This window comes from Rhynchophorus ferrugineus, unplaced genomic scaffold (genome assembly GCF_030347505.1).
Source record: "Rhynchophorus ferrugineus isolate W39M unplaced genomic scaffold, kcgeb_rfMv2 rfM11, whole genome shotgun sequence".
NCBI lineage: Eukaryota > Metazoa > Arthropoda > Insecta > Coleoptera > Curculionidae > Rhynchophorus > Rhynchophorus ferrugineus.
This window is the reverse complement of record NW_027472590.1, coordinates 12,659,171-12,672,299: the sequence shown is the minus strand read 5'-3', so window position 1 is coordinate 12,672,299 and position 13,129 is coordinate 12,659,171. Positions and strand designations below refer to the sequence as shown.

Genomic DNA, 13,129 nt, shown 5'->3' with positions numbered 1-13,129 from the left:
TAAATATATACCAAAATACCATAAATACAAATATTTATACTGCATTTGTTCGTCTAATAATTTAACAACACACGATATCATTAAAAGAATGTTATTATTTTTAAATGCAGCTAATATGAAAATCAAATATCACAATAATAAAGTTCATGTTATACATTCGTGTTTATTATACTGGCATTAGCATCAGAATGCAGTTTTTATTCAATATGCATTTTGTTTTGAATTCGTAATGAATTAAAACGTGGAATTATATAATCGAATAATTAATTTGTGAATATTAGTCACCTTTTAATCAACTAACATTTCACCGGGTTTCGCGTATTGCTTAAAGTGGCTTGAAAGTCTAAGTTCCTCGGCATTAATTCTGTCTAGTGGTCGGCTTACAACGACCAAGATACATCCGGTCTTACCTAGCTTGGTTACCGGCTTCAATAGAGTGGCTGTTTCTTTCCGGATTTTACGCTCTTATCTAAGGATTTTTACAACTAGAACTAATCACGAGTATACAAGTATATCCAACCCAAGCAGTAGTATATGCAGCAAAAATATTCTTTCAGATAAATTTCCTTCTAATTTATAGACAGAAGGAATAATTTTGATCCTGTTAAAGTGAGAACTTCCATAAAATACATTTTACCTTACGTGAACCTTTATTTTTTAACAACAACCTTCATCACCTAGTAAGATAGCTAGAGTGTTTCGCAATTTAGATTGTTTCTTGGTTCATATAGTTTAAGAGTATTGACAACTTTTTAGATGATCCTTGGACAGATGGAGCTAAAATAATCATGAAAGCGAGTATTGTTTCTATTTCCGAGTGAGATGTCTTAAGCTGATAAAGAAATTATTTTATTGTTAAAAATCATCTAAGTTTGATGATGCTGTTGGTATTAGTGACCCTTCATCTGATATCTACGTAAAATTATAATATTAGTATACATTATGGTAAACGTCATTCCAGGTATATTTTAACAATGAACAATATTTTGGTATCAATATTAACCAAGAAATTAGAATAATAATTGGTATTTCGTTATTTTATAAGTATATTTTATGTTCATTTGATATAGAAATTGGTTTGAGTTTCTAAGGATATTTTTTAAAAATTCAAGTATTGTTGTTATCCAAGACTTCTGAAAACTGGAATCTGAGCTATATGAATCGTTTTGTATGTATAGTACTGCATATATAGCAATATTTATTAATTTCTGATTATTTAGCGGATTCACTATTTCAGATTTAGTCGATTTATTTGGTCAACTTTATTTAAAGTATGATATTTGAAACAAGGAAGTAGGTTTTTTGAGTTTAATATAATTCAATCCTAATTTCATTTGGAATGAGACATGTCTATACGATTTGCTTAAGGTCTAAAATATTATTGTAGTTGATATTCTCAAACCTCCTTATTTTAGCTCTCGAATGTTCATACTACCGACCACTGTTATCTTTATTGAAGTAAAAGCTAATTTCGAAGAATAAGGAAACCTCTACATTAGTATCTATATTGTTATTTAAGTTTATTATCAATTTTTATCTCGGTATTCTAAATTCTTATTATTTTATTCTTATTATATTATTATTTTCATACTCATTTCATACTAATTATTTTCATAGCAAAAAAGTATTTTCCATCATTTTCTGCAACATGTTTCTATATATCTGATAGTATGGCGACGCAATATCTAAAGGAAGATGTTGGTTTGGCTGAGATCCAATTATCGATTTATTCTCGCAATTTTTCAGCATTTCTAAACCAACCAAGCTATGCCTCATCATATCTGAACAAGTGCTAATAACAAGACTCTATATGAAAAACACGGTGTATGGCTTTCCATGCGAGCTGCAATAGCAATATATGTGCTTCAGAACTTTTTCAAAGTGTACTATGTCCACGCAAGAGGGTACTATTACTGGCCTTTTTTCAACTATACTCTATTTAATTTTTTTAATTGACATGGGTATATATATATATATATATATATATATATATATATATATATATATATATATATATATCTAAAGTACTGTTACACTACACATTATTAAATTCCACTATATATACAGCAAATGTTATGGAGATTTGCTAATTTTGGAGAATATTTTGTTTCACTACCAATGTGGATAGCTTCCCTGGGATAACCTATGACTTTTACCTTGTTCGCCAGTAACAATACGCCACAGAAAATCCTTCTATTTTCACTTGGAGAATGAAACCGCGATCTTAAAATGGTTTGAAATGACATATTTAGTTAAATTCTGTGGCAAATGTTTTCCCCACTTTTGGATATATCGCATCGCATATAAGCATCTCGCAATAGCTGATTCATAGTCTGTTAAATTGAAACTGAACTAAAAGTTGAAAAGCCAAAACCGAAAATTGGAAAGTAGCGGTGCAGCATCATCATACGTTTAGAAAAATATTAGTATGCTTCAGCGACATATTCAGCTTCCAAATCAAACAGGAAAATGTTAGAATGTCGAGTATACAATTTTGAGTGTTCGATGAGCAGCGTTAATGCCCAATACTAAGTGTAAAACTTTCTTTATGTACAAATATTTCACAAATATCGAACTTTATGTATGTACTAGCTGACCCGACAGACTTCGTCCTGTCAAAAAGATTTGTAATGTGGCAGTTTTTGTGCCTACGTATTTTAAAAAATTCTCCTGAACAGAACCATCACCCTGGTGATAGGGCGTTGTGAATAAAAAATAATTAAATAAAACATATATAAGGATTGAAAAGTAAGTAATCGCTTTATTGTTAATCATGTGAATCATAATTATTATTATTATTATCATTGTAGTGCTTTGTGGTATACGATGTTCTTTGTTTGATTACCTGGCGCATAGATAAACAAATCTGATGGTTTTCCAACACGGGAACAGGCAACATACAATTGACCATGTGAGAAACATGGGTTTTCTAGATTAATACCACAAACACTTAATGTTTGCCCCTGGGACTTGTTTATAGTCATAGCAAAAGCAAGCCGCACTGGAAACTGTAGTCGTTTAAACTCAAATGGCACATCAGTCGGAATCATTGGGATGCGCGGTATGAGAACATCTTCTCCTTTATACTTTCCTTTGAGTATAGTTGCTTCTATCACATTGTTTAGTAATTTTTTTATCGCTAACCGTGTACCGTTGCAAAGACGCGGTTGGTTGATATTTCGCAACATTATAACCACCGATCCAACCTTTAATTGAAGATTGTGAGGTGGCAATCCTGGCAAATCCAGCGAGTTTAAAAATTCCGGTGGATAGTTGACTACATCATCTTGATTAGTAGCCGAATCAACTGATTTATATATCCTCAATTCGCCTGTAATTTGTTCTTGAATTTTGAAATTTAATTCATTTACATCTATGTTTTTTGCAGCCAGTATAGCTCGTTCGCTCAACCAATCATGGTTTCTGTAATTTTGAGAAACATCTGGAAACACCTTCTGAATAAGTTCATCTTTTGATCGAGTTAACTGACAAAAACTTTGAGGAAAGTTAATGCAGCCAGTCAACATGTCTATAGGAAATTTGCCATTACCAATGTCAATGAGTTGTTTAGAGAATATGTTTCCAGATTGGTCATTTTGCAACTCGACACGCATATTCTTGCTTAAATGAAGTACTTTGACATGTTTCCACAAATTGGAGGACTTTAGACATGCATTGAGTTCATCAGCTGGCGTTGATCGTGGAATCACTGGCAATGTTTGACGAAAATCTCCTGCTAATAAAAGCATTGCACCACCAAATCGGTTATTATTGCTACGTAGATCTTTTAAGGTTCTGTCTAAAGCCTCCAAAGATTTTTTATGTGCCATCGTGCATTCATCCCAAACAATCAATTTACATTGCTGCAAAACCTTTGCCATTGCAGAGTTCTTCGAAACGTTGCAGGTTGGAGTTTCATTGCTTTGCATATTTAATGGCAATTTTAGTGCTGAATGGGCTGTTCGACCACCTTCAAGCAAAGTTGCTGCGATTCCCGACAAAGCGAGTGCAAGTGCAATTTTATTTTGTGAGCGAATTGTTGCTAATATTAATGAAATCAAAAAAGTTTTTCCTGTACCACCAGGTGCATCTAAGAAGTAAATCCCTCCAGTTTCATCATTTGTTACTTTCATAAGAGTTTCAAATACATACTTCTGTTGTTTATTTAACAGTGGAAGATTTGTTTGAATTAATTCTTTCAAAGCGTTGAGATCATACAGTCTTAGTCGATGCAACTCTTGGTTAAAAGCGTCATGCATGGGACGATTGGGCGCGGTCAGGCCTAATTGAATTAATAGTTTTTTGACATTATCAAGCACATGTCCTCAATTGAAATCAATGCTTCATTGTAAATTTCTTCACTGATTTGTATATTTGGATTTCCCATTCTATTCCATATTTGATACAAAATATCATCACACATATAATCTTTGTACTTCATCCACAAATCAATTGGGTTTGATGGGAAGCATGTAGATATGATTATAGAAAACAATGTTCGTATTTGATGAGCGTGTGATGATATTACAGCATCATTGAGAGTTTGATCCCAATGAGCGTCATTTTCAAGCAATTCAAACGTTGACAGTCACCATCAACAGTTCGTAACTGTTGGAATGATGTTGGGCCACGTACATTGACTAATAGCAGTCGTGAATAAAAACATTCATCATTGCTTGGATGTACTGAATAAATCCGGCCAATCGCACCGGTGGAATATACATCTGTATATCCTGGAACTGGTTTTCCTTGTTTCCGTCGTATAAATCTCCTTGAGGATTGATTCCAGGTATAATATTTTGGCATTTCAGAATATAGCAATGTTTGTGCGAAATCATCGTTTTGGCATGTCTCAAAAAAACTGGTTAATGTAGTAGATGGTGGCTGAGCAGCTCTTTGTACTGCGTTCTGTGCTGTAAAATACACTCTTTGTCCATTTTCTAAATGTACAGCTAAGTGAACAACAGAAGGGTGTCTCTCATGAATAGGAAAAGAAAATATTCGCCAAACTGCTTCATTACTGCTAACATAGCGGCCCATTTGGTATTGGGTAACTTCATCATTAGAATTCTCTGCACCAATTCCAATCACAGCCATATCACTCCCTTTGGTTACATATTTGCAAATGTATTTAATCGATTTCACTGAATGGCAAGATTCAACGTTGATGTGTGCTTTGAATGTCTTTGATAAAATGGGTGAATATGGAACAATCCAACGATTATCTATTTCAATATCTTGTTGATTTAATTTGACAATTGTTGATTTTCCATTGTCTGCTGTCGATCTGCGACGATACAATGGATAACCGTCATTACCAGTAATTGTTTCCGATATTAATGTCCGTGGATATCGTTTTGAACATTTACCATCCATCATACACGGTGAATTTTGATTAAGAGTTCCACAGGGACCATGTATCATGTTTTTGATAACTACCTCATGCAATCCAGGATCTACTTGTACATTAGGGATTTCAGCTGATATCACTGCATCAACTTCATTTGGCCTTATCTTTTCAACCAACCAAATCAAAATTTGTGCATGTGGCAATCCTCGTTTCTGCCACTCCACAGAATACATCCAGCAGCGTGTCTCACCAAACACATTATGTTTTACGATGAAATTCATTAAAGATTTCAACTTTTGTCTAAAGACTCTGGCTGTAATATCATGACGATCAATGGGTGATTGCCCAGGGAATAACTCCTGCTTAATTTCTATCCATTGCGGATTGCATGTAAATGTGATGAACAAATCTGCTGTACCATAATGACGAACATACGACAGGGCATCTTGAGCATATTCGTGCATATGCCGAGGGCTTCCGATGTATGTTGCTGGAAGAATAGTCATCCGACCGACATTCTGTGCATTTCCATCAGTATTAATCGCATCTCGAAGGTGTATATTCACCTTCTTATCGGAGTTTGGTTTGATATCTTCAGATCGGAGTTTGGTTTGATTCAACCTGATGAATGTTAATCTCTCCGTTTCAATTTTAACATACATGTCAACAACATATTTGTGATATAATCGGCGACATTTCAATATGTGATTATCTTCATTTTCCCGAATCATTAGGCGGTATGAATAATAGTTCATTGAACTGACTTTTTTGTTGGTTTCAGAACCTGTAAACAGATTTTGTTTTAATAACATTCAAATATAAAATTAAAATACATAATATAGTGACTGAGATATTATCGCCATAGCTAAACTAATATTTTAGTTACCTGTAATGGGATTTATCATTTTTATTGAGAAATCGTAGCCATCTTCACCTTGCCAAAATATAATGGGATATTGCAGTGCATCATATGAGCGGTGTGTTTCCTTTATACGTTGTAATTGATCATTCCGACGATGTAAAACAATATCACGGGATTCCAAGTTTTCTCCAACTACAACGATAGCAACTTCATCAATAGTTGGTGCATTAAAACGTCTTGTATGTTGACCTGCAGGTGTTTTATCAGCTCTGATTACAATTTTGTGATTATCGGATGGCATCAGATCCAGGGCAGTTTTAAACAATATAATCAATTGATTGCGTTGATGAAATAAATTTTGTAATTGTTCTACAATAGACCTTTTTACTAAATTGTTATGTGCACAACGCAGATCAATTTCTTGTGGTGAATTGCCCATAAAATAAATTTGCAGGAATTTGTTGTCGCTATCTGACACTGGTAACAGTGAACCTGCTCTGTGATATATTTGCCCTTGTATCTGTAAATAAAAAAAATATTATGGTGTGGTATAAATTAATGGATTGTCAGTGATCAAACTTAAATAATATTTGATCTTAAAAAGTATATATTTAGTTTTAACTAATATCTATCAATTATAAAATATAATAAAAGTGTCACTGAAACTGAATCACCATATAATATGATGACTAAGTGATATATTTCGTAATGATTAAGAAATTGAAGATTAGTAACACATCTTAACTTTGGTGACAGAAAATTTTGTTCGCTAAAATAATTATGAGTTAAGTGCTATAATACATACCTTGAAAGTTGGCATAAAATTTTCCCGAACTGCATTTGTTGCCCCAAATGAAGTCATTTGAAAGCAATTGTTATATTGTCGGATATGTGTCAAAAAGTGTATAGAATCTGTTCCTATTCCTGAAACCAATGAGTACAATGGTTCTGGTGGTGGATCCAATGGTATCAATTTCACTTTACCATTTGCGCAACACAATCCATTGGCTTCGTTTTTGTATTTTAATGCCTTACAGTGTGAGCAAACCAAGTTCATAGAACCAATAACAACACATTGGTAGTTACTGTAGTCAATTGACACATCGTAACTGAAAGCAGCTCGATTCAAACTTGCGCGATTATTAGTTGAACGTCGCGCTCGCGGTTCACGCGTTTGTGATATCCGAATTCTTTCACGTTCATTTCCGTCGTCACGTTCTTTTGCAATACGATTATATCGGTAATTAGCTTGGTTTATAGCATTTCTGGTTCTTCTACCTAAATTGCTTCGTCTTATAGGAGGCATATCAAATATAAATTATTTTTTCACTAATCACGAACTAAACAAACACTAACTAACTAAACACTCTGCACAAAACACGATATACGAATTTGTTTCGTGTATCAGTTGACAATTCATCTGTCATCTGTCAAAAGTCATCTGTAACAGACAACTTTTTTTTTTAAATTTGATATGACTTGAACTCAAATCCTTTTAAGCCGTACGAATTGTTTTATTTATTTAAAATTTGAATTAAATTTTAAATAAATAAAAAATTTTAAATAAATAAAACAATTCGTACGGCTTAAAAGGATTTGAGTTCAAGTCATATCAAATTTAAAAAAAAAGTTGTCTGTTACAGATGACTTTTGACAGATGACAGATGAATTGTCAACTGATACACGAAACAAATTCAAACAAAAAGGGCTTTTTTTAGGGTTTTTCCAGCAATAATTCTAATTTTTCTCGCCGTAGAAACCATCCTTGAACTTCAACGAACATTTTAAAAAAAGATTTGGCCAAATTGGTCCAGGCGTTGTTGAGTTATGCGCTTACCATCACATTTTGCGATTCATTTTTATATATAAGATATAACAAGGAAGACCCATCGACCATTTATACATATCACTGCTGTATTTTTATTAGCTGCACCTCACTACACAACACTTCACTAGATCAAATAGTTTGATTCTTTTGAATCTGTGTATCCAAAAGTTGCAATACCAGTCATGAGTCTTTGTTCATGCCCCCTTGCGATTGTCTTGACTTCTTGAGTGACTGTGGGTATCTGAAGGTCTCGATGTAGGTAATCAGTCCTGTAGTATTTGGATGTGCCTACAATACTTCTCAGGACTTCGCTCTGCAAAAAAATGGAATTTGTTTATGTTACTCTTTAGAGAACATCCCCATAATTGAAGTCCGTTTGTCCATATTGGTTTCAGTATTTGCTTATATAATACATAGCAATTTATTATGTACTCATAATTGTGATTTCCTATATTTCAATTCCCGTTTTTTTCTTTTCTTCTCAATATGTTCCTTCCAGGGAAGTTTTGCATCAGATATTTAGCTTTGCTGATATATGGAATGAGAGTACTATTTAATGTTGTTTGGTGCTTATACGGTCTGATTGTAGGTAAACTACACAGATCTACTTTCGTTAATTTTTATTTACCAAGCTTGTGTCCAATTATTTATGTCACTTGTCGTGTAGCTTCTTCACTATTATCTCCCACAGTTATAATCGAAGTAATCAGCAAATGTAGCCATCGTGATATTCTCCATTTGTGGTATATAACAAGTGTAGAGTAGATAAAGTATTGGCCCCAGTGCACTTTCTTGTGGTACACCTGCTTTAGCTTCTTTTACTGTAGAGTAGCTTCTTCTTGTTTAACTTTGAATACTCTGGCTGTAACGTTCGATTTTAATAGTTCGGTGTGTTGTTTTAGTAATATTTTCTGTAATTTATGAACAAGGCCTTCATGCCAAACCTTATCGAAGGCTTGTGCTACATTCAAGAATGTAGCTGAGCATACTTTGTTATTTCCGTTTCGCTTTCATTCTGTGGACCTGGTCAATTGTTGAATGCTTGTTAATAAACCCAAGCTGGTGTGTTGGTATCAGGTTTTTTCCCTTTATGATGGGTTTTATTGTAAATAAAATATGCATAAGAGATATATTCATGCAATTTTAAAAATATATGGAATACTAGTTCCCAGTATGGTTTCAACAATATAAATGTATCATGTCTATCAAGGGGCTATAACATAGTGATTCAATTTTCGTCTCGAAGAAACTTTGCGAGAATATATCTAGGTGACTGTATATTTTAGGATAGGTGTTCTGTCATGGACCAACGAATATTCTCAAAAAATTTAACCAGTACCGAGGGAGCACGATATTAAATTTCGGCTTGAGTTCACTGTTTTCATTTTCGCAGGTAGCGCCTCCCCATAGAAAAAAAATGGAGCTGAGGCAAGATCTAATCCTTATCGGGGTTCCTAACCCCCGTATAAATCTTAATAGCAAAGTATAAATCTGATATTTAAATATAGACCGCGGTCTGATTTTTTACCTTTTTACCTTCCAGGTACAAAGAGACGAACAATAAGCCGAAAGGGAGACTGGCATTATCCCATGATTTGTTAGGGAAGGTCTAAGGCTAGTCTAGAAAATTTTGCATGACGAATATAAATGGTGTTGTTGATATGTGTATGAAGATTGATACATAGAGCCTTCTAATATATTAGCTGTATAAAAATACACTGGTTCTTATGTGATAGTAAAAAGCAGAGTTATTACTGACATTTATTCTAATTATTTTGGTATGAGCTTTAGGGACAAAAGGGGGCATGAAGAGAAATTTTCTTAATTTGCTAATTGTTATAAATAATTAAATGAGAGCGTAGTAACTATGGTTGAGTGCTTCTGCGTGAATATTATCAAAAATTATAAGCTAATATTAAAAAAATTAAAGAATTAAAATACTAAAGTAAGCTAATATTGAAAACACATTTTGGTCACACGCAATTTCTTATTTACAAATTGAGAAATATTTGTAATGCATGATGTCATCACTGTATCAAGATATTGACTAAATTTCGGCAACCATTTTGTTTTTGGGTCAAAAATAACAAACTATTTAAAGTTTAGCCTTTCATTAACGTAATATTAATCAGTCATATATTTTTAGGTAACAGAGTAACATTTTTTATATTTTTCTTGATAAACTATATTATCACAACTGAACATTAAACAAAATTTGAAAATAGAAGATAAATATAGAACAATTACACAAATATTGGCGATATATGTGAACTTAAGTATCTTCTAAGAAAATAACATTTATATAATATTTATCTAGTAAGAAATTTAACATTGGTAATTGTAAGAAATTAATAATTTTATTTGCAAAAAACACAGTTGTTATGTATACAAAGCACACACCACAAGCATTTAAGAAAGAGCTATCCTCTTGTATTTTCTGAAAAAAACTTGCTAGCAGAACATACATATTGTTATTACAGTGTCAGTGGCTTCTTTCTCTATTAGGGCGTCTGGCTCAGTGTCAAATTTCTCTTCACCTTCACTGTCTGTCACTTCATTGCAGCTTTTTGTCCTCTAATTTCTACGCATTTTTCTGTTTTTGCCTTTATTTTTGCAGAATATTTCGTCCAAAAGTTAAGAAAAAGTTATTAACATTTTCATTATTAAACCCAAATGCTCTTGCAAATGAAGTTTCTGTAGACTTTCTAAGTGACATTTTATCTTTTTCGTGGCGTTTCACTATAAATAATAGTCTTAACCATGTTTTAACGGCTGTGCTCGATTCATATAATGGATATAGTTGTTAGCGATTACATTTTGTTTCTTTGTTTGACATTAAAACATGTTCAAACATGTACCCATCTATATTTCCCTGTCTAATATTGCGACAGCCTTTTCTTTGGAGGAAGCTCAACTTGAAACCTTAAAACATTCCAAAGTCGTTCTTGGTACATTGAAAGTTTTGTTGCTTTTAGAGTACCCATTTTCTTCCCGCGAACAATTTTCATTGCTTGAAGCATTTGTTCTACATCCCAATTTTTCCTTGATTGGTTTGATTTTGTCGGTGTCATTCTGAAAAAGTCTAAATAAACCATCACTACAAACAGATGTCTAGCTAACTAAGTACTAGTATCCGAATATGGGCTAATAGTTAGTTTATATTTAGTACGATAGTGATAGCCCATAGATAGTGATTCTTGACCGAAATAAACTTGACCTTGTACTGACAAGTCATACATTACAAACAATTAATCAATTGGAGAACATAAAATTAAACTTATATCCTATAAATAAATTATATTATATAATTACTATTTAGCCTGTAAGAAAAACATACTATTTTAGGTACCTTGCGATTGATACCTTGCGCTGAATTGACGATATCTCGTTAGCTACCACATTTATCTACCGATTGATTGCGATTGCGATCTACCGATTGATTTGTTGGCACTAATATGCCAACAAATTAACAGAAGATCGTTTCTTGCGCCTTTTTATTGTTTGTTATTGAGAATTGTTTCTAGCCCAAATTTAATTACTATCCTCTGATATTGGATTTATTCACACAGATGCTAGTTACGGATCGCTCAAAATTGTCTTTTGCAAATTAATTACTTTTGTTTGTGGCGTGATTGGAAGGAATCTGCTTTCAAAGCTCAACAAACACTTTTAGAAACTTGCGGTGACATTGGCACGTTTAAGTCATGCATTCAAGAAAAAGGGTCGTTAGAGATGCGATCAAGTAATTTTGCAACTTTAGAGGTTAGTTTAGTGATATGTCTATGTGAATTATTGATTTCGTTAGTGGCTCAGAATCAGATTACGATCCAATTCTGACAATACCAAGGCAGGGAGGTGAGAGTGGAAACAACTAAAGAATACGTAACTAATAATAAAGATTGATGAGCATTTGGTTAAAATACACGAAAAGAGAATGCATAAAAACTCTATTGCAGATATGGCATATGCGTTAGCGAGAATGCAATGATTGAATTTAATTTTGCCAAAAACGGTGTATATCGTTTAGGTAGTAACAAAAGTAAAAAAAGAAAATTACAATGATATTTGAATGACTTGATAACAAAACACGGCAACAAAAGAAATACTATCTAAAAATAGAAAAGCCATTATGCTCTCTAATGAAATTAAAATAAATTTATTGGATGTCCAATTTTTAATTAGATGGGTCAGGCCTGCAAGAGATGCCATGGGTGTTTTGAAAAAGAGTTTAATGTAAATATAATAAAATAATTTTAACCTACAAGATATTGTAACTGTATTCAATTAATTCTAGTTTAATTATAATGTTATATGTGGAAGCTACAACAAATTAAAAGTCAAAGTGTAGCAACATTGCCACGTTTTGACGCCATAAATTTAGATGACGGGGATTCACTACTAGTTTGGACAGACTATAGATATTAAAAATTATAGATATAGAAAATTTTTCCAGGCGCATTCCAAAATACAGACGCCATAACCTTGCCAACCTACTGTTGCGTTTTCCCACGCTTTGGAGCGGGTTCATCGCGTGTAGTTCACTCGGACGACTGTCGATTGGCTTTCGGAGTGAAATGATGGAGCCATGTTTCATCCATTGTCACATATCGACGCAAAAACTCGGGTTTTTTCGCTTAATCACCTTCAAACGCTGCTCCGAATCATCAACTCGTCGTTGTTTTTGGTAAAAGCGAGTTCGCGCGGCACATACTTTGCACAAAGCTTTCTCATACCCAAATACTCATGAATAATATGATATACACGTTCAGTTGATATCTTTAGATTGTCTGCTATTTCATTCAATTTCAATTTACGGTTATTCAAAATCATTTTGTGGATTTTTTAATTATTTTCGTCGGTAACAACCTCTTTTGGGCGTACACTGTGTTCACCGTCGTTGGTGCTCATTACACCATGTTTAAACTTAGCATAGCAATCACTGATGGTTGATTTTCCTTTGTCAGTGTCCAGAAACTCAGCGTCAAGCCAGGTTTTGCTTCAAGTGTATTTTTTTCCGTCAAAAAGCAATAGCTTATCAATACGCGAAATTCCATTTTATCAATTTTTTTCACAATAACAAAAGTTGCTC

General features: G+C 33.3%; 1 protein-coding gene across 1 annotated transcript; it reads right to left on the bottom strand.

Moving 5' to 3' along the window:
* Positions 1 to 288: 288 nt before the first annotated feature.
* LOC143204473 (uncharacterized) lies at positions 289 to 6,800 on the bottom strand. Its single transcript, XM_076417020.1, has 3 exons — positions 6,237 to 6,800; positions 5,917 to 6,134; positions 289 to 426 (listed from the first exon to the last, which is right to left on the bottom strand). Exons 1-3 carry the CDS (start codon positions 6,649 to 6,651, stop codon positions 289 to 291), a joined length of 771 nt encoding a protein of 256 aa, XP_076273135.1. The 5' UTR covers positions 6,652 to 6,800.
* Between the last annotated feature and the right edge of the window lie 6,329 nt (positions 6,801 to 13,129).

Excerpts from the sequence above, each read along its gene's own strand:
- LOC143204473 (XM_076417020.1), bottom strand. The coding sequence starts at position 6,651 with ATGGGCAATTCACCACAAGAAATTGATCTGCGTTGTGCACATAACAAT. Across the intron at positions 6,135-6,236 it reads AATGATAAATCCCATTACAG|GTTCTGAAACCAACAAAAAA; the intron begins GTAACTAAAATA and ends ATCTGTTTACAG. Across the intron at positions 427-5,916 it reads AACCAAACTCCGATAAGAAG|CCGGTAACCAAGCTAGGTAA; the intron begins GTGAATATACAC and ends ACTCTATTGAAG.